This window comes from Hemicordylus capensis, chromosome 5, assembly GCF_027244095.1.
Source record: "Hemicordylus capensis ecotype Gifberg chromosome 5, rHemCap1.1.pri, whole genome shotgun sequence".
Lineage (NCBI taxonomy): Eukaryota > Metazoa > Chordata > Lepidosauria > Squamata > Cordylidae > Hemicordylus > Hemicordylus capensis.
The window spans coordinates 234,593,194-234,617,938 of NC_069661.1; the positions used below are offsets into that span (position 1 = coordinate 234,593,194).

The 24,745-nt window shown below is 43.0% G+C and overlaps 1 protein-coding gene across 7 annotated transcripts in view; it reads left to right on the plus strand.

Moving 5' to 3' along the window:
• The window catches only part of DENND5B (DENN domain containing 5B), a 149,941-nt gene that overhangs the window by 118,219 nt on the left and 6,977 nt on the right, over positions 1-24,745 (plus strand). For all 7 annotated transcript variants that reach the window (XM_053253502.1, XM_053253504.1, XM_053253498.1 and 4 more), the window contains 7 exons: positions 7,893-8,021; positions 10,317-10,438; positions 13,278-13,423; positions 15,627-15,745; positions 17,008-17,195; positions 22,680-22,762; positions 23,879-24,005. In XM_053253502.1, the coding sequence (XP_053109477.1) occupies positions 7,893-8,021; positions 10,317-10,438; positions 13,278-13,423; positions 15,627-15,745; positions 17,008-17,195; positions 22,680-22,762; positions 23,879-24,005 (914 nt within the window). The remainder of the gene's footprint in view (positions 1-7,892; positions 8,022-10,316; positions 10,439-13,277; positions 13,424-15,626; positions 15,746-17,007; positions 17,196-22,679; positions 22,763-23,878; positions 24,006-24,745) is intronic.

The following is a 24,745-nucleotide window of genomic DNA, read 5'->3' on the forward strand; positions in this document are numbered from 1 at the left end:
CTGTCTTTCCGTGGACGATACAACAACTGGAGTAATCTAACTGCACTCCCTCAAAGCATTTATAATTCTGTATGCTGAATTTCTTGATATGTTCAGTTTGTGTTTGCTGAAAGAGGCACAGAAAAATGAAAATACAGATGTTTATGATTTGTTCCTCCCAACTCTGAACTGTAGTAATTTTCTTTTCTAAAAAGAGCTTTGTCAGTAAATGCTAATCAAATGCAAATATAAAGTAGACAAAACTGTGTCTAATAAGTATTTGCTGCTCCCAGATCTGTGTTTCATGACAAAGTATTCAAGCAAGAGCCATTGTTGTCTTGTTGCCTTTTAAGTTGTGGGCAGCGCTATGCAATAATGAAGACTGCAAAGAACTTCTGTATAAGCACAAGAGTCCCCTAGCTGTTCAGATCTGTTGAACACGCCTGACATGGGCCAAAGAATATCTCTTGACTGGCTTCAGCTTGTTGTTTTTGAAAGGATTGCTTGCCAGTGGGAAGGGGCCATAGTCCAGTGGGCAAGAACACGTGAATGTTTCTGGATGCTCAGGTGAAAGTCTTGGCCAAGAGTGCTTTTCAGTAGCCTCTGTCCTGTGGACAAGAGCCCAACAAGCTGGAAGGCAATGCAGTGAAGCAGGGTGCAGGACCATGGACAGCTCCATGGGACAAGTTGATTGACATCAGTAAGAGCTAGACGGAGTGCTTAAATACTTCTGAGCTCAGTCTAATCCTCCTGGTCTCCGCCTCCCTGCCTGGAGAGTAGAGCTGGTCTTGTGGTAGCAAGCATGACTTGTCCCTTTAGCTAAGCAGGGTCCGCCCTGGTTGCATGTGAACGGGAGACTTGATGTGTGAGCACTGTAAGATATTTCCCTCGGGATGGAGCCGCACTGGGAAGAGCAGGAGGTTCCAAGTTTCCTCCTTGGCATCTCCAAGATAGGGATGAGAGAGATTACTGCCTGCAACCTTGGAGAAGCTGCTGCCAGTCTGTGTAGATGGACCTATGGTCTTGCTCAGTATATGGCAGCTTCTTATGTTCCTAAGAGTAGAAGCCTTAAAAGGGCAGCCTTCTGGAGTCTGGCGCTGCTCCTTCTCCACTCTGACCCTGTCTAGCTTGTTGCTGGCTCTGGCATGGCGATACTAGGGAGTGCAATCACATGGAAGGGGCCAGCTCTTCAGGGGGCTCAGGTTCCAAAGGTTCTGCTTTAGGGATCTCAGACTCTGAAGGTTCATTTTTGCAGGGTTCAAATTGTGGTGTTCTTTCAGGTTCTGGCCCAATGTTTAGACCTGGGGCTGTCTCCTCAGGGTCAAATTCAGAATCACTACCCAAGATGGGTGCCATGACAACATTGACTGGTGTGCCAGCTGGGTGCCTTCCTGGATAAATCAGAACTGGCTGCAGTCATTCATGCTCTAGTAAGACTGAGATTAGATTATTGCAGAGTGCTCTGCTTGGAACTGTTAAGTATTCAAAAGCAGAATTGTCCAGAACGCAGCAGCTAGACTATTGGCTGGAGGACAGTGTTCTGATCATATCACCCTTGGATTGTTGCAACCACACGAGTTGTCAGTTTCTTCCAGGCCCCATTTCCGGGCCCCATTTACTCACCTTGACCTTTTTAGAACCTAAATGATCTGTGACTAGGATGTCTTAAGAACCTCCTCCATCCACATTAACCTGGCTGGGTGCTCCATTGAGCAACTGATATCCTGTTGACTGTCTCCCTGCCATTCCAAGCGTATAGGTGGGGACACGACAGGGCCTTGTCAATTGCAGCATATAAGTTGTGGAATAGCCTTCCTAAAGAGGTCCACATGCCCACCCAATTGCTGCTAGGGGTGTGCACGATCCGTTAGATGCCAAACCAGTTTGCCTCGAACTGGGCGAGTTCGGTGGCTCGATCTGAACTGTTTGACCGGGTTTGGTCAAATGGACTGGACCGGGCAGTCAGTTAAACTGAACTGATTCAGCGGTATGCAGTTCAGTTCAAATTCTAACGGAACCTCAGGTTTTGGTTCATGCACACCCCTAATTACAGACCTGTCCGCAGATGGCCAAAACTTTGCTTCTTAGGAAAACTTTTTGGGGAGTATTTGGATTTGGCTGAGGAACTATTTTTGGCTGCTCTGGTGGTGGTCTGTTAATATGTTTTTATGATCCTTGGGTTTTTTCCATTATGTTATCTTTTAAATCATATTATTGTAAGCCACCTTGAGCATTTTTGTGGAAAGGCTTTAAAGAAAATGCTTTCCTTGCAGAAGGTCCCAGATTCAATTTCTAGTATCTTCAATTAAAGAATCAGGTAGCAGGTGCTGGGAAGAGAGGAGAGGAGAGCTGGTCTTGTGGTAGCTAGCAAGCATGACTTGTCCCCATAGCTGAGCAAGGTCTGCCCTGGTTGCATCTGAATGGGAGACTTGATGTGTGAGCACTGCAAGATATTCCCCTCAGGGGATGAAGCCGCTCTGGGAAGAGCAGAAGGTTTCAAGTTCCCTCCCTGGTTTCTCCAAAATAGGGCTGAGAGAGATTCCTACCTCCAACCTTGGAGAAGCCACTGCCAGTCTGTGAAGACAATACTGAGCTAGATAGACCAATGGTCTGACTCAGTATATGGCAGCTTCCTATGTTCCTAAGAGACTGAGACCCCAGAGAACTGCGACTGGCCAGAATGGGCAATATTGAACTAGGCCCAGTTCAGGATAAGGCAGCTTCATATGTCCCTTCCTCTTCTTTGGCTGGAACCAGATGGTGGCTGACAGGCGGAATACTTGTATAACATTCCACTGGACTTGGTCTGGTCTCTGACATTTGCAAGCTGCTCTTCCTATACATGTATTTTCTAGGGGGTGAAAGTAATAGTTTTATTATGAAATGCAATATATTAACAATAAAGACACTATATATTTTTCAGAGACGTGAGTTTGGGGCAGTATAAAAATATGTTAAATAATATATAATAATGCAAAATACATTCATCAAAATAACCAGCAGCATCTAAAAAGAAGTTTAAAAAAACAACAGTCAAAAACAATAACCCTCTCCCTTTACAACCAGGCCAACAGAGCTCTGAACTTTCCAAAGGCCCTGTCTCACATGCACAACCAGAGGTGCACCTAGATAATTTCGGAGCCTGGACCTAAAGGCCTCCGGAGGACCCCCGCTGCAAGTTTGTTTGTTTGTTTGTTTAAAATATTTCTATATTGCCCAAAACTTGCGTCTCTGGGTGGTTTACAATTAACATCATTTAAAACATTAAATCAATTAACAATTGATTTAAATATCATTTTTTACCATGTAGGTTCTTGAGGGCACAAACCACACCACCCAGGACAGACTAAAGAGGATTTAGGGAGGGGGGGCCCAGGGGATGTGGAGGCCCTGGACTTCAGCCTCGAAGCCCAGGGGTAAGAGCGCCTCTGTGCACAACAACTTAACTCCAGCAGGTGTCCGCACACCTGGTACAGGGGACACTGCAGGAGGGCTGCAGTTTGGGACCCCTGGTTTAAAGCAAACTTGCAGTGAGCCTGGACATTATTATTCCTCCCCAAATCTTAACATAACACAAAACTAAAGCATAACACAGCTAGTATCTGTTATGTCTAATCTGCGTCCTGCCTTGTACTGAGGCCAGGAAGGATGTTTCCAGCTTTTGGTCTGGGTAGGAAAAGCCGCCGTGCTTCTCCTTGGTGAAAACAGCAGCCATCGATTGCCTGTCTCTTTTGCTTTGGCAGCGTTAGTAAAATGATTTATATTGCTTACTGTGTGTTTGCTCTAAGCGGAGCCCATCAAAGATGAGAGTGGGAGGCGCCTGCTTTGATACAGTCTCCCTCTCAAAAGGCTTTAAATAGCTGCACGGAGTGTTTCGGCCTGATGCAGGTGGATAATGTGTGCATCATACTTCTCGGGGGGGGGGGGCTGCTGATCACATGCCCAGTGTGTTGTGCTGGGAGCATAGAGAGCTGCCTGTCAAAGGCTGAGCCCAAATGAGGGGGTTGCTTTGCAGAAAGCCTGTGTGAGTGCCAGAAGCAAGGCTCTTTTGTAGTGATCTGGAGGGCTGTGTGAGTCATTGGAAGGGAGGCTGTAGGAATACTTGGCAAAGGACAAAGAGAGCTGCTGGGAATTAGCTCACTGCCTGGAGATGGCCTGCTGGAGTTGAGGGCTCGCTTTGGGCCTTAATTGCGTAAGTAGTTGGGAGCCACAATAAACCTGTGTCGGCTTCATGCAAAACTATTAACCCAGGTCAGACTGGCTGAGCAAACCCGGGCAAAGACTTGGTTTCAACTGTTTCCAGAAACAGTGCAATCTTTTAGTTACATATATTGTATTATAGTACAGATCTGGCACTTTGTTCTCATTTACACATTTTTATCCTATTCTTTCTCCAAGTAAGTGTCTCTGGTTCTCCCCCTTGCATTTTAGGCTCCCAAATGTGAGGGGGGTTAAACTGAGAGAGATATAGTGATTCCCTGTGAACCCCTGGTAACGTGGCAAAGAGGCACCTTTTAACGTGGTGATTCTCTTTATTTAGCAGGGGGAGAGTAACTGGCCCTATCTACCCCCAGCACAGTACCTCCAGTGACTGTTGCTGGTATCTATCTTATGTTTCTTTTTAGATTGTGAGCCCTTTGGGGACAGGAAGCCAGTGTGGTGTAGTGGTTAGAGTGCTGGACTAGGACCGGGGAGACCCGCATTCAAATCCCCATTCAGCCATGATACTAGCTGGGTGACTCTGGGCCAGTCACTTCTCTCTCAGCCTAACCTACTTCACAGAGTTGTTGTGGGAAGAAACTCAAGTATGTAGTACCACCGCTCTGGGCTCCTTGGAGGAAGAGTGGGATATAAATGTAAAAATCATCATCATCATCTTATTTATTTATTATTTCTCTGTGTAAACCGCCCGGAGCCATTTTTGGAAGGGCAGTATAGAAATTGAAGGAAGGAAGGAATTCACCCAAAGTCACCCAGTGAGTTTTGTGGCTGGGGTGGGATATGAACCCAGATCCCCACCCACCTCCAGTTCTAGCCTAGCATTCTAACCACTAAACCACGCTGTCTCTCTGTAACATAGCCCCCTGTTTCATATTACTTTTGCAGTGTAGGAACTGCTGCTGCATTGCTCTGCCTCATGCCAGTGTTTACCTTCCTGAAACCGGGACAATGTTGGAATGGGGAGGAACCATAAAATAAGTCCCTCCCATGTGGCCCAAGGCTTTTTGAGTTACCTGAGCAACCTGGAAAGGTAAACTTCAGCAGTGCTCACGTTGCAAAGGTAACATCAGAAAGGAGGAAGGACCCGAAGATATTCCTTACTCACCAATGTGATTTGCCTACCTCCTGTATCCAAGACAAAGCTGAATGTGTGTCTTTGAACCTTTCTGCCTCCAACTGGTTCAGGTCAGGTTTGCTTTGTTTTCTTTCAAAACACATGCGCTTTAGTATTTGGGGAGTAGATTCAGAGTACTTTTCATGACAGCGCAATGAGGCCAACCGCACTTCTCTGACTGCTTCACTGAGCATCTTTTTTGTCTCTTCCGCTCTCCTTTTCCTCACATCCATTAATCCTAGTAGCTGCTGGCTGGCCAATCCCAACAGCCCTGTGTCCCTTTTCAGCTCTGTTTTCAGGGATTGTATGTTGTGTAGAAATTCTTTCACATACAGAAATGGACACTTGCTTATTTATTCATTCTGTGGTACATGTGTTCCATGCAAGGAACAGAATCATAAGGGAACTGTGAAACAGTATTCTTCATGGGCAAACATAGTGGCAAGACTGCCATCAAGGACAGTGGGAGTTTGGAGCAGGTTATGGACTTGGGGTTGTAAGTCTGCAAGTGAACGATCCCACTCGTTCTCACAAATAGGAACATAGGAAGCTGCCTTATACCAAGTCAGACCTTTGGTCCATCTAGCTCAGTATTGTCTACACCAGTGTTTCTCAACCTTTTTGGAGTCAAGGACCACTAAATTCTTCGTGCAGAGTTTCAAGGTCCACTACACTCTTCATGCGCAGTTTCCCGGACCAGCAGTTAGTAAAGGGATTTCAAGTTTAAGTTTATCTATCTATCTATTTATTTATCAGACTACTATACTGCCCAAAACATTCATCTCTGGGTAGTTTACAATTAAAATATTATAAGCATTAAAATCCTTAAATTTGGAGTCATCTCCCATTCATATGAAATCAGGACAGACCCTGCTTAGCTAAAGGGACAAGTCATGCTAGCTGCCACAAGACCAGATCTCCTCCCCAAATGCTAAACTACAAAGTTTTTCTGCATATTGTAGGACTGATAGGATTGGCCTGGCAACTTGGCAGCAGCTTAGGTGCCAGCTGTTCCAAGACTACTCACATCTGCTGTATATCTAACTAGAGCTAATTGCTCCAAATCACCATGAAATATCTCAAAGAACTGGCAAAGTTTGTCTTGTTAATATTGTGTCACAACAAACTGGCCAGGTTCCAGCGTAATGATGGCAAGTATGAAAGAGTCACCAGTTCCCACTGGGTGCACACTCATGCCTCCATCTCCATAATAGATACCCAGAAATGTTGGGTGGAGAATATTGGTGACCCACCTCAGCGCAACATTATCAAACCAACTTCAAATTTTGGGAGGATGTCAGGCTGAGGTGGGTCACTGAGATCATCCAGCTGACATTTCTCGGTTCACATGACACAGAAACAGCGGCAGGAGCAGAAGCATACGCCCAGTAAGAACCAGTGGCTCTTCTGTACTTGCCGCCTTTATGTGGTAACCCGGCCACGCTGAAGTTGAACATGGACATTTCCTGCAAAACTTTATCTTGGTATCCCAGTTGTATGTATTGTTGTAAACTCTACTGTTGGCAGTCTTGATCTGCTGATCATCTGAGTTAATATTTTTGTCCACACATAATTTGGTTGCAAGGACAGTTTGTTACTTTAAAAAACAAAAACAAAAAACATCAGCACTGCAGGGATTCACCCAGTTTTCTCTTTTGATGTTGTGAAGACTTGCACTAAACGTTTTAATTATTACTTGCTTTGCTAATATTCTTACTGGTTTCTCTGCTTCTCATCTTTCTCTTGTTTCTTTGCATTCTTTTCTCCACTCTACTCATCTTGTTTCCTAATGAAAATGTTGTGCTCATATATTGCCTGTTTTCCTCTTCACCTTTTCTTGTACATTTTCTGTCTATATATGTTTATATACTTTTTATTTATTATAAACTTATTTTGAGGCTTTTGATGATCTTGCTCTTGTCTTTTCCTTATGTGTCCTATCATCCTTTACCCTCTGCTTAGTTTAATCTTCTGGGTAAGCTTTCTGTTTCCTTGGCACTGTCTGATCTTCAATTACTTGCTATGTCGTCTTCTGCTTTGAGCTCTTGTCTCTTAATATCAGTCCTCTCTCTTTTAAAAACTAATAATCTGTATTATATTTATTTCTAAAGATTCTTAAGCTATCTACAGTTTGCTTGGTAAAGAATCTATTATTTCACATTTCCTGTTGGTTCCTTTCCTCTTTCCACTCCCACATCTCCCTGCTTGCCTTCAAATTATGTTGGTCAAGTTTTTGATTGAGTTTGTGAACAGGGAATTTTCTCTTCAAGTCTGTATTGTTCAGCACTTAGTAATTTTAGATGCTTCATAAATAAAGCATGCTGATGAGCTTCACCCAAAGTCCTTAGACCTGAATGGAGGCTGCACACAAGCAGTGCTTGGCAAAACTGCACTCCTGGTCTGACTGGTGTGTGTGTGTGTGTGTGTGTGTGTGTGTGTGTGTGTGTAAATGCACAAATACATTGTGACTATTCTAAATGGCTAATTGGGATGCAGCTGGAGATTGTGCAAATAAACTCTTTTCTTTTCAAATTAATATATTTGTCTCTGTTTGTGGACTTATTTTGTTTTCCTTCAGGCACATTCAGAACATGAGTGAAATAAAGACCGATGTGGGTCGTGCCCGAGCCTGGATAAGGCTATCCCTGGAAAAGAAACTCTTGTCCCAGCATCTGAAGCAGCTTCTTTCCAACCAAGCACTGGCAAAGTAAGTCCCATTGCACAGAATTGCAGTCTGAAAGAAACTTGCTTGAGAGTAAGCCCCACTTAACTGAACAGGGCTTTCTTCTCAGTAAGCATGCAGATTAGATTGCATTTTTAAAGTTTGTTTAGATCAGGGCTGCTCAACTTCAGCCCTCCTGCAGATGTTGGCATACAAATCCCATAATCCCTGGCTATTGGCCATTGTGGCTGGGGATTATGGGAGTTGTAGTACAAAAACATCTGGGGGGCCAAAGGCCTGCTTTAGATACTGCCTTTGCAGCTCAAGTCTACATTGCTTAGATGCAAATTTGCTTCTAGCTAACTTAATTGTAACATTCTGTACACCACCTTCCCTCTAAGCCAGGGGTTCTCAAACCTGGGTCAAAGGCCATTGTGGCTGGGAATGATGGGAGTTGTAGTTCAACAACATCTGGGCTTCCACGTTTGACAACCCCTGCTCTCTGAGCACTAGTTGAGCTTTATAACAAGCCAGTGAAGTAGGTTACACTAACTGTCCTTTGAGTCTGGGTTCCTCTTATCCAAACCCAACCAGGACACCAGACTCACTTTCTGAACAGTAATACTGCCTGATATAAGCAGATAAAAGTAAAGTTTACTGTCGAGTCGGTGTCAACTCCTGGCGACCACAGAGCCCTGTGGTTTTCTTTGGTAGAATACAGGAGGGGTTTACCATTGCCATCTCCCGCACAGTATGAGATGACGCCTTTCAGCATCTTCCTATATCGTTGCTGCCCGATATAGGTGTTTCCCATAGTCTGGGAAACATACCAGCGGAGATTCAAACCGGCAACCTCTGGCTTGCTAATCAAGTCATTTCCCTACTGCGCCATTAGGTGGCTTCTAAGCAGACAGAATGTGCATTTTTAATGTATGTAGATGTAATGCTCAAAAATGCTTGCTGGTAGGCATTACAAAAACAAACAATGTTGAAAGCCATGTATGGTTTGGGACCAGGGTACCTCATGAACTTTTTTCACCTGGACGAAACCTGATGATTGAAAGAAGCCCTGCTTAGAGTGCCCCTATGTTCAGAGTGAGTAGGCACAGGGAACTGGACAGTCCTGGTGGGCTGCTCCTGGGATACAAAGGGAAGGAGGGAGAGCACCAGTGTAGAAATAGAGGAAGAGTATTTATTTATATGCTGCTGCTTCCTACCATGGGACTCAAGGCATGAGATTCCCAGATGGTCTCCCAGCCAGCCACTGGCCAGACTGTTTAACTTCGGCAAGGTGGGCCGCGTCATGGGCCCTTGGACTATACCCTCTAGGTCCTTAATGTGCACTGAAATGTGGTTTATTGTAGGTCAACATGGACACTTTCTCTTTTCCTAGGGCACTGATGATCAAAGAAATAATATAGAAGGCTGCTTTGCTTCATCAGTACTCCTGCAGAAATATGTTCGCTCCAAATATGTTGGGCCTACAGTAAACCATATTTGAGTGTATTACCTAAGTTTTTGCCACCATGTAGGACACATACTCCTGACAGGGCTCCAACAGGCCTCCTCTCAAGTAAGCTTCTGAAGATGGCCAGGACTTGGCTCTTTTTGGAAGGCTTTTCCTGCCTTGTATGCTGCTGGTATTTCAACAGAATGCTTCTCTGGCTTTGTATTAATCTTATTATGATCTTTTGTAAGCTGCGTAGAGAGCTAGAGAGAGGGAGCCCTCTTGGGGCTATTAAGCAAGATGAAGAGAGAGAAAACATAATGTTTGTAATAAGCAAATACAACAGATGTCTGAGTTGCATGAATAGCAGGTGAGCTTCTGGAAGTTTTGCCTGATGCGTGTCTACACTTTCCACATGACAAAAATGCTTGCTCTTTCTAGTCAAGTTATAGCCACAAGAAACAAAAATAGTGTCAGACACACAGGATATTGCTGCAGTTGCTACTTGGCTTTCCTCTGAAGCTTGGCCTCCTAATTTTTGTAGTTCATTGTTAATCAAACTACAACAGATTAATAGTCTACATCAGTATAAGGCTGCTTCATATGTTCCTAACCTTGCCTGTGCTAACAAGTTGTGTGATTTTCACCACACACTGAGCACCATTTACCTAAATTCCTGTGAGCTCATATGCCAGTATATTTATAAAAACTGGTGTTGCTGAATGTTATGTCCCAGAATGAATGAACAGAAGCAAAATACATAAGTCATACTCTCAGCTGGTCCAGTCTGTTGCTGCAAGAGCATTATAATTTTGCATTCACTTTTATTCTCCAGTTCAGTACTGGCTCCACCCTATTCCTGTGGAGATCGAAATATCTTTTGCCTCTTGCAGGAAACTGTACAAGCGTTATGCTTTTCTGCGCTGTGAAGAAGAACGAGAACAGTTTCTCTATCACCTCCTCTCACTCAATGCTGTGAATTACTTCTGCTTCACAAGTGTCTTCACCACCATCAGTGAGTAGGGAGCAATCCCAGCATGCTCTGCTGTTGCATGATAAATGGTGCTTTGGTGACAAAGCCTGCAGTCCTGGCTATTGAGATCAGCACCTCTGAGCACTGCAAGAGGTGAACTAGTGCATAAGTCTTGTTGTGCACTGGGATGTTAAGTATACTTGTGTTGCACAGAAGCCTATAGGATGGAAAAAGCAGGCGCACAAGTTTCTTGGCCAAATCAGATTTTCCTTTGCCACCAGTGGTGCTTTAGAATGGTGACACGTTCTGCTTCAGTTTGGTGAGTTTTAAGACCTCAGATTATTTCACTTGTATCCCATCCTTCCTCCAGATGGTTCACAATGACATACATGGTATTCAGTGCTGTGTTCTCGTGGCAAGAGTAAATTAGGCTGAGAAATAGCAACTGGCCCACGATCATCCAAAGAGCTTCTTGGCCAAGTAAAAATTTGAACTCGGGTCTCTCCTATCTGTATCCAGGATATTTTATCCTAGTAATCAGCAGCTGGGGAGGCTTGAGCCAAATCAGACCCCCTGAGAATTGCCATCAGGCCTTCTAGTTACCAATCCAATAAAGGGGCAACAATGTTCATGTACTGCCATAAAGTGATCCTATCTGGGAATAGACTACTATCTTTTGCACTAGCTGTAACACCCCCTTGGCCATATACCTAGGAAGTGGTTGCTGCCCCTTCTTCCATGCTTGCTTCCACGTTACTATGAAAACTCCCACTCATGTGGCTGGGCTTTAGAAGTATGTTGAAAGCTTTAGAAGTATGTAAATGATGAGGCACTGCTTGCATGTTATATCAACACACAAGGAAGCCCGGCCACATGGATGGAAGCTTTTATATGGAGTTTAAGAGCAAGTGCATGAAAAAAGAGGCCTTTAGAAACTTACCAGCCTTCAGTTTCACATGAACTACTGTTAATTCCTGAGCTCCATGGCAAGAACGTGGGTATAATGAATGTTTTGCCGGAGAGTGATGTGATATATGTCTTTTAGATGCTGCTCTCATTTGATAGTTTCCATTCAGTGTTGCTAGTTGTGAAAATAGGAGGACAAATGTGCATTTTGGTCATCTAATCCCCTTTCTACTTTCCAAAAATAGCAGTGGTATGAGTCTGCAGTTTCTAAATTTGCTTGCCCTTCAGTTTTGGCTGTGGTACGACAGCAACACCTAGTGGCTACATGCATTAATGCATGATAAAAGCTGGCCATTGAATGCATTACTGTAAAGACTATGATCATTTTTGCTACACTGATAGCCCTTGTGTAGAAAAGAAGCATCCATGCAGAACTTTTGTTATATTTATTGTAAATATTTGAATGCCTCTTTTTCCAAACACAACAAATATATTACAGATATTTTAGCACAACTGTTTAAATGGTAACTTACTTGTTCTGGGCCATTTATGTTGACCCAAATGAAGAGGGCAACCAAGGTGATCAGGGGCCTAGAGCACCTTCCTTATGAGGCAAGGCTACAACACCTGGGGCTATTTGGTTTAGAAAAAAGACGACTGCAGGGAGACATGATAGAGGTCTATCATGCATGGTGTGGAGAAAGTGGATAGAGAGAAATTCTTTTCCCTCTCGCATAACACTAGAACCAGGGGTCATCCCATGAAACTGATTGCCAGGAAATTTAGGACCAGCAAGCGGAGATATTTTTTTCACACAACGCATAATCAACTTGTGGAATTCTGTGCCACAAGATGTAGTGACAGCCAGCAACCTGCATAGCTTTAAGAGGGGTTTGGATAACTTCATAGAGGAGAGATCTATCAACAGAGGGCTATAGGCCACCTCCAGCCTCAAACTCAGGATGCCCCTGAGTACCAGTCAGGGGAGTAACATCAGGAGAGAGGGCATGCCATCAGCTCCTGCCTGTAGGCTTCCAGTGGCATCTGGTGGGCCACTGTGTAAAACAGGATGCTGGACTAGACGGGCTGTGGGCCTGATCCTGCAGGGTTGTTCTTATGACCCCTGCTAACTGGGCAAAGAGGCACCTTTTTAACGTGGTGGTTCTCTTTATTTTAGCAGTGGGAGAGTAACTGGCCCTATCCACCCCAGCACAGGACTTCCAGTGACTGTTGCCGGTGTCTGTCTTGTGTTTCTTTTTAGATTTTGAGCCCTTTGGGGACAGGGAGCCCTCTTATTTATTTATTATTTCTCTATGTAAATCGCTCTGGAAACTTTTGTTGAAAAGTGATATATAAATATTTTGTTGCATGTGAACAAGGGTTCATAGTCCTATACAGAGAGGCTCTTCTAGGCATGCAAAATACACTAATGTGGCCATTCCTATCACTTTTTAGAAATATATCCCTTGTGCAAACAGCTAGTATATTTGTGCATGAAACCCACTTGTTGACTCATGTTATATGCATGAGTAAATGAGGGATGGAAGCTATAGTCTATGACAACTCTGGTGTTAATATTACTCTTCTGGTTTAAAGACCAGCTTCTCTCTCTAGTACATCAAGGCTTTTATGACAAAATGAAGTGCTTCTTTGCATAGCACATCATTAACTTATGGAACCCTAAGATGTAGTGATAGATGTGGTTCAGGTGTATTTTTAAAAGGATTTGGCAAATTCAAGGAGTGTAGGTCCACCAGTGACTATTGGTGATCATGATACAATTGATATGTGCAGAAGCAGTATGCCTCTGACTACTAGGTGCTGGGGACAAACTGCTGCTGCGATTTGTTTATTTTAAAATAACTTCGGAGACTAAAAGTACTAGGGGGGAGTTTTCAAAAGCGTATATCTCTAGATGTGTTGCCTGCCTTTAATACAAAGTTGTTGAATTTTTAATTCTCATTGTATGTTACAGTGATTCCATATAGGACAGTGATAATCCCTATTAAAAAGCTAAGTAATGCAATCACCACATCAAACCCATGGATTTGTGTTTCGGGAGAACTGGGAGATACTGGAATACTTCAAATTCCAAAGAACCTTCTAGAAATGACATTTGAGGTGAGATTAGTACACTTATTCCCATCTTTGCAGTTTCCAACTAGTAGGCTTGTTACCACTTTCAGGAAATGCTTGTTTAGGTTTTAAACACAAGTAGAATTTTAAATGCGGGACAGCATCGCTTTGAAACATTCGTATATAATTTTGATTAAAGAATACTCATTGGTTGTAGAGTTAAGGAAATGCATGTGTTATAGGAACAATGCTCATTTGCCTCCCTTCTGGTCACATTACCCTGAAGGGTGGCACTAATTCCACTGCCCTACTGCCCCTCTGCCTATTCTTAGGCAGAGATATCTTCCTTTTCCCCACTGGCATTAAGCCGACATGTGAGGGGAGTAAGCTTAAGCAGAGAGAAGCGCTAAGATTTAAATGGATTTACTCAAGTCCAAGGGGTGAGGATAAAGAGGGTACAGAGAAAGGATAAAGAGAATGGAGAAAACATGATTTCATACATTTATTATTTATTTAAAATACTCCAGTGCGATACTGGTCAGGACAGCTCACAAAGGCAGTAAAACTGATAAAAAATGGTTAAAGTAATAAAATTCAATTAATAATTAGTAATAATTATTAAGTAATAATTTAGTAATAAGATTCAAAAAATCCAAAGGTCAGAATGGACCAATGGGAGGACAGAGATTTCTGCCCTAGGAAGGAGGCTGATCTTCTCTTCTGAACATTACAAGCCGGACTAAATGTGGTTGTGACAGTATGTTTGTACCAAAATGGAATTGGATTATTTATGCTGAAAGGGTAGAAAGCAAGCTTTCAATTTTACAAGTGAGGGGGGGGGATCCCAAGTCCAGACAGCAGCCATTTACTGACTCTCACATTCATATTCAGGGATATTTGGGGCTCTAGGACCCGTGACAGGGCCTTTTCGGTTGCTGCCTCGCTCCTTTGGAACTCTCTCCCCCTACAGATCGGGCTAGCCCCTTCCTTACCAATCTTCAAGTCTCTATTGAAGACTTCTTTTTCGCTAGGCTTTTGCCCTGTAGTTCATTTTTCTGTTTTTTGCTAGTTACTTCAGTTTTTTTATAATTTTTAATTATTAATGTAATGTAATTTTTAATGTTGCCTGTTTGCATGTTGTTGTGCACCCACCCACCCGGAGTCTTCAGAGTGGGCGGTATATTAAATGTCTCAAATAAATAAATAAATAAATAAATATTCGTCACTAAGGTGAGTGAGCTAGTATGTATGTACATCACCGATGAAAAAGCAGATACCACTTCCATATCACCTCAAACATAATGGAGTCAATTCACATTGAGTCGGTCACATAGGTTGGAGTCAGTTCACCAACCATCAAGGTCTGGTTCACACATCCATGTAGATAATTTTGTTTCTTTGCAGTCTACGACTCTAGGACTAACTGCTCTGTGTGTATAAACTGACTCTGCTGTAAGCACTGTGTTTCACGTTACACCACTGGATATGAATATTGTCTGTGTCATTAGATCTGCAGTAGTTCATTCATATTTGCAGACCTTTACTTGAAAGTATAGTCATCAAGGGATGAACATGTATGCTAGTGTATGCTGATTTGGTCTCAGGAAGGCACATGATACAGCACCCTTGCAGAAGCTAAGCAGGTCAAAATCTGGTCAATGCCTACATGGGAGACCAGCTGGGAACCCTGTGTACACTGCCTTGAGTTCCTTGATTGAAGAATGTTAGCATATGTGTGTAATAAATGAAACTATTATTTGTTGTTTATTTAAAATATTTATACCCCGCCCCTCCAGTGCACTACTGCTCGGGGCGGCTCACAACAATAAGATAGACACAGATACAATAAAAGTAATAAAATCAACTAATTTTTTTCTAAGTCAGATTAAAAACAATTATTATTAGGTTCAAATTTAAACTGAAAATTATAAAAAGCTAAAGAACCTACCAGATGTAATAAAACAATAAGGGAGCACTGAAAAGCCTCCTTAAAAAGGTGCGTTTTGAGATGTTTTATGTAACTATAATATAATTAGTCTAATAATAGTGATCGGTAGGGATCGATATGCTGAAATACATGTGCAGGGAATGTGGTGTATGCTTAGTGAAAGTAAGGATTGTTAGTAGCTGCTTTTGAGTCCAGGAGTGCAAGAAAAGTTAAGGGTTATTGGTTTGGATGTGTTGAGACTAATTTAAAAATCTGAGATCTTGCTCTTTTTTTTAGACCTGTTTCTTTCTCTCTCTTCAGTGTCAGAACTTGGGAAAGTTAACTACTGTTCAAATAGGGCATGACAACTCAGGACTGTTGGCTAAATGGCTGGTAGATTGTGTCATGGTCAGAAATGAAATCACGGGGCACACCTACAAGTAAGCAGTTAGAAGGTTCAACTAAAGCATTCCATCAAGACCTGTAATGCTGAGCTCTATTTTCATTTATAAGAAACATTAACATGTTGAAAATGTTAGTATCATTTATTTGTTGCTTTAATAAACTTTACAGATTAGATCACAATTGTGCTCTAACTATGAAGGTATGAAGAAAATGTCTGATTACCAATGCATAAATAAATTTAAACATTTTTAAAAATGGTTTTTAATTTCAGACCTTAGAAGGCACAGTTTAAAATAAAAACAGTTGTTTGGGGATTACAAAATTTGGGGTTACAAACTGGGTTCCAAACCAGCTTCAAACCATGGTTTGTGAGCTGACATAGTTCCAGACATCAAAATAGACCCTAATTTGGCATGTTGTTTGAATGCAGCCTCTCAATCTCTTCTCTCTCCTGCCCCTTTTTCTTTTTAAATTGAGATTGGGTTGGATGGAACTTGCTTTATACTGTCAGGGATCAGTCAAAAAACAATAGGCAATCTTGTACAGCCCTCAAAAACTTGATACAAAAGCAGTTCCTAGCTGTTTTCTCTTAAAGCAGCTACAGTTTCTTCAACAACTGTAAACAGCTAGTTCAAATTCCTATTTTTTTCCTATGACAGCCTCATTAATGTAGTGCCTTGATTGGCCAGAAGTCAAACAGCAGAACTCCTTGCAAAATAAAGTAGGAGGCATCTGACAGTTTTGGCTTGATAATTGACTGGAGTTCAGTCACACTGAATTGAGCTTTGTTTTCAAATCTTTAACTGGAAGATTTTCAAAACTTTAACTAGAAACTTTGTTTTCAAATCTTTAACTGGATATTCTTTGGGGGCCAAACTTTGTACTCAATATAAATCCCTGCATTTAGAAAAAAACAGTCACAAAAATACATGTGCCTATATGTGGTTGAATAAAACTAGTATATGTGTCTTATGGAAACACATAATCAGTCTAGTGTGGCGTGCAACTTAACACTAGTAATGTCGGGGGGGGCAGGGAAATGCTCTGTTCTCCCCACTCTTTTGAGCCACCCTGTGTTTAAAGTGTGAGACTTGCTGTGCAGACGTTGAACCTGAAGCAGTTCAATGTGCATATGAACTGCATGACTCAGATAGCCTGAAACAAAGCATCCTAAATGCAAGCTTGCATTTCATTTAATGAGAACACCTGGATGGCATTAAAAGGAGTTTAGACAAATTCATGGAGGACAGGTTTATCAATGGCTACTAGTCTGATGGCTTATTGTGCGATATTTCAGGTTCCCATGTGGACGGTGGCTGGGAAAGGGTGTTGATGATGGCAGCCTGGAGAGAATTCTTATTGGAGAGTTGGTTTCATCATCATCTGATGAAGATCTAGGGAAGCAGTGCCGAACCCCACCTCAACAAAAATCCCCAACTTCGGCTCGGAGACTGAGTATAACTTCCTTAACAGGGAAAAATACAAGTGAGGGTTTGCTTATAACAATATTGGAGAGATAGTATGGCTGTTGGACTGAAAAGATGGCCTTTTTGGGTGAATGACAGACCTTCCAACATTGGCATTGGTTGTTGGGCAAGCATTTTTCCACACTCTAATGCATTCTGGGCAGCTGGGATAAACCAACTATTGAGGTGTGTCTGAGGAGAAACATTAGAGTTCTCACACAGCAGAGTTTGTTCTGGTGGTAAAGATATTTACCAAGAGGCTATCTGGAGACATTCGGCTAAGTTCAAGAAACAAAGTTTTATTAAGAAACTAAAACATCTCATACTGAGAGAGACATAGAATAACATATCCAAACAGGCACTAGCCTTTAGCAACAACTGAACAATTCTAACTGACTCTTAACTGACCAAGAGAGACCTATTAACATAACTCCTCATGCCTCTAGTGGCCAGAAGGGTTACTGCAGTTCTAAGAGCAATGCTTTAGAATTCTCACTTCTAACACCAACTGCAAAAACTTTAGAAAACTTTTTTTTTAGAGTTTGGTCCATGAACATTATGATTAAGTTGACGAATTATATTTGCTGGGGGGAAATCAGCAGCAAGAAAATAAGCTTTAAGAAAACAAGTCCTTGTTCATTATGTACTAGAATGCAAAGGTTCAAGGTGATGTGGGTTCATATATTGTATTTACTTACAAACATGTATATGTTTATAATTGTGATCTGAATGGATGCAAGCACTGAAAGTTATACTTGAGCAAATGATTATTCCCCCTTGGTGAGTCTTTTTTTTGCAGGTTAAGGCTGCAATCCTAAATACATCTACTAAGTAAGACTTTTTAAACTCCCATGTGTGAGGAGAATTCCCAGCATGTGTAAGGGGAATTGGAAGATGGCATCCATAACTTCTGCTTTTAAGAATGTGATGTTTTAGTGTTCTAAGCTATAAAGTGTAAAAGGGATCAGGAAATAACTGCAAGAATTGTGAGGGTCCACCCTACTCGAGGGTGTCTTTTCCCTGCCACCACTCAGATCTGTACGACAGGACCTGATTCCTCCTCTTTATTCTTTAATGGCATGGGGAAAAGGCCTCTCTTTCAGTGGGGTGGGAGAGGAAACAACCAAAGATGTTAAATCAAACAAGAAGGTTTTATTCTTCAGTAATGGTTATTTAGCACGGTGGCTACAATTCAAGTAGTTAAAAGCATATTGGTTTCAATTCAAAAGGCTCCACAAGTGTAGTGGTTACTAAGAGATGATACAGCTTACTCAGATGTCAATATGTTATGCAAGTCCAGAATATTATTATTATTAATTCGATTATTATTAATTCGATTTCTATACTGCCCTTCCAAAAATGGCTCAGGGCAGTTTACACAGAGAAATAATATATATATAAGATGGATCCCTATCCCCAAAGGACTCACAATCTAAAAAGAAACATAAGATAGACACCAGCAACAGTCACTGGAGGTTCTGTGCTGGGGTGGATAGGGCCAGTTACTCTACCCCTGCTAAATAAAGAGAATCACTACATTAAAAGGTGCCTCTTTGCCAAGTTAGCAGGGGTGTGAATAGTCACACAAAGGATGGTCTAAAAAGATACCAGAAAAGGTCCAGCTATTGAAGCTAAGGGAGACTAGACCCAAGCAGTAGCTGGGTGGGGAAACAGTTGAGAACCATAGGCATGCCGTTCTGAGGAGGAACGGCAGAGGATAAGTAATACACAATAAGAATATTGTTTGATAAGACCAAAGTCTTAGTTGCAAAGGCTACTGCAACTGGGATTCCCCAGTTGATGGCAGCTATGTAAACCGCTTTGGAAACTTTTATTGAAAAGCAGTACATAAATATTTGGTGGTGGTGTTGAGCTGCAGTCAACTACATCTGGTTCAGGGAACACGAGTCCTGGTCCCCGATAAGAACATAAGAACAGCCCTACTGGATCAGGCCCAAGGCTCATCTAGTCCAGCATCCCGTTTCGCATAGTGGCCCACCAGATGCTGCTGGAAGCCACAGGCAGGAGTTGAGGGCATGCCCTCTCTCCTGCTGTTACTACCCAGCTACTGGTACCCAGAGGCACCCTGCCCCCGAGGCTGGAGGTGGCCTACAGCCCTCCGACTAGTAGCTGTCAATAGACCTCTCCTCCATGAAGTTATCCAAACACCTCTTAAAGTCATCTGGGTTGTTGGCTGTCACCACATCTCGTGGCAGAGAATTCCACAAGATGATTATGCGTTGTGTGAAAAAGAACTTCCATTTGCTGGTCCTAGATTTCCTGGCAATCAATTTCATGGGATAACCCCTGGTTCTAGTGTTACGTGAGAGGGAGAAGAATTTCTCTCTATCCACTTTCTCCACACCATGCATGATTTTATAGACCTCTATCATGTCTCCCCGCAGTCATCTTTTTTCTAAACTAAATAGCCCCAGGTGTTGTAGCCTAGCCTTATAAGAAAGGTGCTCTAGGCCCTTGATCATCTTGGTTGCCCTCTTCTGCACCTTTTCCAGTTCTACAATGTCCTTTTTTAGATGTGGTGACCAGAATTGTATGCAGTACTCTAGGTGTGGCCGCACCATAGTTTTGTATAAGGGCATTAAAATATTAGCAGTTTTATTTTCAATCCCCTTCCTAATGACCCCTAGCATGGAATTGGCTTTTTTTACAGCTGCCGCACATTGAGTCAACATTTTCAACGAGCTGTCCACCACAACCCCAAGATCCCTCTCCTGGTCAGTCACCAACAGCTCAGATCCCATCAGCATATACTTGAAGTTGGGGTTCTTCGTCCCAGTGTGCATCACTTTACACTTGGCAACATTGAAGCACATTTGCCACTTTGTCGCCTACTCACCCGGTTTGGAGAGATCCTTTTGGAGCTCTTCACAATCAGTTATGGATTTCACTATCCAAAAGAGTTTGGTATCATCTGCAAATTTGGCCACCTCGCTGCTTACCCCTGCTTCTAGATCATTTATGAATAAATTAAAAAGCACCAGTCCCAGTACAGATCCCTGGGGGACCCCACTTCTTACTTCCCTCCATTGCGAAAACTCTCCATTTATACCTGCCCTCTGTTTCCTGTCTTTCAACTAGTTAGCAGTCCGCACATGTACTTGTCCCCTTATCCCATGACCACTAAGTTTCCTCAGGAGTCTTTGATGAGGAACTTTGTCAAAAGCTTTTTGGAAGTCCAGGTATATTATGTCAACTGGATCACCTTGATCCACACACTTGTTGACACTCTCAAAGAACTCCAAAAGGTTGGTCAGGCAAGATTTACCTTTGCGGAACCCATGCTGGTTCACTCCCAGCAGGGCCTGTTCTTCTATGTGCTTTCCAATTTTATCCTTGAGGATTCTTTCCATCAATTTGCCTTGAACGGATGTTAAGCTAACCGGCCTGTAATTTCCCAGATCATCCCCGGATCCCTTCTTGAAAAACGGTATTACATTTGCTACTCTCCAGTCCTCTGGTACAGAACGTGATTACAGGGATAAGTTATATATTTTAGCAAGGAGGTCAACAATTTCACATTTGAGTTCTTTTTGGATGGATGCCATCCGGCCCTGGTGATTTGTTAGTTTTCAGTTTTTCCAGACAGTTTAGATCATCTATCTGGCTCAGTTCTTTAGCCGCCATCCCCGAAAAGCCTGGTTCAGGAACAGGTATATGCTCAGTATCCTCTGCCGTGAAGGCGGATGCAAAGAACTCATTTAGCTTCTCTGCTTCTCGGCTGTTCCCCAGACGTCATTTTAAAAGCTGCTCTGCAACCTTTTTGATTTTAAGTGCCAGCAGTCTGGTTCCATCTTGGTTCAAGTGCAGCCCGTCCCTTTTGTACAGGCCTTGCTTATCCCAAAATGTAGCCCAGTGCCTAACAAATCTAAATCCTTCCTCCCAGCACCAATGTCTCATCAACGCATTGAAACTCCTCAGCTCTGCCTGTCTCACTGTACCTGTGCGTGGAACAGGTAGCATTTCTGAGAATGCTACCTTGTGGGTCCTGGACTTCAATATGCTACTTATCAGCCTAAATTTGGCTTCCAGGATCTCCCGACTACATTTCCCCACATCGTTGGTGCCAACATGCACCACGACAGCTTTCTCCTCCCCAGCACTGCCTAAGAGCCTATCTAGACGCTGTGTGATGTCCGCAACCTTCGCACCAGGCAGGCAAGTCACCGTGCGGTCAACATGCGGGTCACAAACCCATCTCTCTATATCTCTAATAATCTAATCACTCACTACAAGGAGGCCCCCACCCCCCAGAGTAGTATCCTCTGTGCGAGAGGATATGGGCTCATCATCCATGGAAGGGGTCCCTTCTAAAGGAGCCTTTCCCTCTTCCTCAGACTGATGTCCTCCTTGCCCGAGACCCTCATTCACCCTGACAGCAGAGGAGCTATCAGCCCTCGAGTGCGATGTCTCTGTCACGTCCCTGAAGGTCTCGTCCACATGCCTCTCTGTCTCTCTGAGCTTCTCCAGATCTGCCACCTTGGTCTCAAGGGAACGAACTTGCTCCCTGAGAGCCAGGAGCTCATTACACCGAGCACACACCCATGACTTCTGTGCATGGGGCAAATAGCCATACATGTGGCAGTCTGTGCAATACACTGGGAAGTGCCCCCTCCCCTGCTGGCCTTCTATCTTCATACTGTTTTTGTTGGCTGTTTACAGTATTTAGAGATAGCTTATTAGAAGGATAGGTCTCAGCTTTAATGGTCAGGTATTTACTGTCCAAGCAGCCTTTCCCAAGAATATGAGGAAGGGATTTGTACTTACAGTCTCCTTGTGGTCACCTAGGCTTTTTCCACGCTCCCCCTCACACTTCCCGCTAAACTCTTACGTCCTGTTCGCTATGCTCTCAGCCCGAAACCTCTTATGTAGAGAGTAGTCTTCCAGCTGAAACAGGATGTGAGTCAAAGGAAGGTGGAGCCTCCCCCAGCCCTAACTGACTCCACCCCCTCCAGGCAGTGACAATCAACAAACACTGGAGTTAGCTAACCCTTGCAAATTCTAACCCTTACAGGGACAAACACTGGAGTTAGCGAACCCTTGCAAATTCTAACCCTTGCAGGGACAAACAACAAACACTGGAGTTAGCTAACCCTTTCAAATTCTAATGCTTGCAATTACAAACACACACACAGAGACTAGGACTTATCCCTTAAAGAGAAACCAACCCCTGAAAATCTCCCCTCCTCCTGTTAATTGGTTTGAAGGGGGGAAGGGCTAGATGCTTAGAAAAGCTTGCTCACCTCCCCAAGATGTGTCTGCTCTTCACAGAGTAGTCTTTCAACCCCATCCTATTTCCAGCAGTAGAACAAATATAAGCTGCGTGGTTATGATGATACCTATTTGAAACAGTAGCAAACGCTTCCACAGTCTCCATATGTGTGCCCTTGTAGCTAATTGTAATGCTAATCCCACTTCATGACATAATTTCAGACTTTGTATCTACATATTGATAGTGAATTCACATCTCCGTTCTTTTCTTCAGAGCCCAGTGCAGGACAGATCCAAGAGGGAATTGGGGAAGCTGTGAACAACATTGTGAAGCACTTTCACAAGCCAGAAAAGGAGGTACCTTCTGAAACATAATTTGAGAATTTTACAAAACAGTTTGTAAACAACTGTCTTTATGTAAGCAGCTGCCTTACACCATCCACCTCGCTCAGTATGGTCTACACTGACTGGCAGCAGCTCTCCAAAGTTTGACAGGAGTTTCTGTCTGGCTTGACTGGAGATGCTGTCAGGGATTGAACCTGGGATTTCCTGCATGGCATGCAGGTGCCTTACCACTAAGGAATGGCCCCATACCCTTGGTGCTGGGGTGACAGTGTTTCATGAACGGGTCCTGAATAAAATACCTACATTCAGTTTCATCATTGTTACAAGCTTGGGAATTCTGTTACCTCCTTGTATTCTCATGTGATGCCTAGCCTGCTATCAGTAACTGAGGCAGGCTTGAAACCCTGCCACCTTCTCTTTTCAGTGTGGACTTTCCTGACGGAAAGTTAAAATCTGCTGAAGTCACGGTGGCATCCAAATTCCCCAGGCAGCCCATCTCCACCTCAAAAGTCATAGTCGGTAAAAAGGAGTTTCTGAATACCTACAAAACTGATAGATACAAGTGGAAGATGAAAAATATTATTTTACAGTCCCAACCATCGGCATGGCCAAGAGATTCTTTTGATTGTTTCCACATGAAGGGCTGCTTCACGTGACCCTAACCTGCACATAGATAAAGCTTAAAGCAGGGACTGAAGCTCCTCATTCTATTAAGTGTGTACTCAATCCCTTATATCACCATTTGAAGAGCAAATTACTAAGGAATCTGGAGTAATGATGGCCATACCTCTCCCTCACAACCTCCTTTGCCCATCTCTCAGCTCCTTGTGGTAGTGAAATTGTCCTTACCAAGTACAGCTCCATTCAGTAATTGCTCTCCTGGCCATATCTGCTAATTCCAAAACCATGAAATGCAGATCTCTAGAAAGTAGTGCTTGCAATTCATTCATGTTCTCTAGGAGAAGATATGGCTGTTTCTGCCTGAGGTGCAGACATGGAAGAGAGACCTTTTTTAAAAAGGTGTTCAAAAACACCACTCATGGTTAAATTGGAAACTGGGCCGAGTTCATGGATTTGTGTTGGGTTTTTTTGTGTAGAGCGTTCCTGATCATGTTTTCCTTTCTGTAGAGAGGAAGCCTTACTGTCCTCTTGTGTGGAGAAAATGGCCTGGTTGTGGCCCTGGAGCAGGTCTTCCACCATGGATTCAAATCTGTTCGTATTTTCCATAAGAATGTCTTCATCTGGGACTTCATAGGTAATTGATGTGCTGGGTTAGGCTGGGCTTTGTGGGTGATGACCCTGACTGCACACAGCACTTGGGCTTCAGGCAATTCTGTTGATACTGATCTCTAACATTTCGAATAGTAGCTTTTTGCATCCGGTGGCTGGCTTATTTATTTATTTATTTATTTACTTACTTACTTACTTACTTACTTACTTACTTTTTATGCCGCCCCAAATTTTCATCTCTGGGCGGTTTACAATAACATAAAACCAGTTAAAAACATGTACAAAAACTTAAAAACAATTTAACAGTTTGAAAACAAACAGAAATTAAAACCCAAAAATATTAGGAAGCTGAGAAAGCTTGGGCGAAAAGATGGGGTTTCAGGTGTTTTTTGAAAATTGCCAGAGATGGGGAGGATCATATCTCAGCAGAGAGCGCATTCCACAATCTCGGGGCAGCGATCGAGAAGGCCCGTCTCTGTGTAGCCACCAAACGAATTGGCGCTAACTAGAGACGGACCTCCTCAGGTGACCTCAATGGGCGGTGGGGCTTGTAATGGAGAAGACGCCGACCTTTAGGGCCGACCTTTCCACTGGTGGCCCACCTCAGGCAACTGGGTTAGGGTTCCATTAATGGGCAGCAAAAGGTCAATTGGTTAGTTTCATTTATGGCAGGGGTGAGGGGTCATTTAGATTTTTTGCATCACAAAGTAACCTAAGAACTAACACAGAGGTGCCAATAATGTCTAAGGCCATCAGTCTACTAAT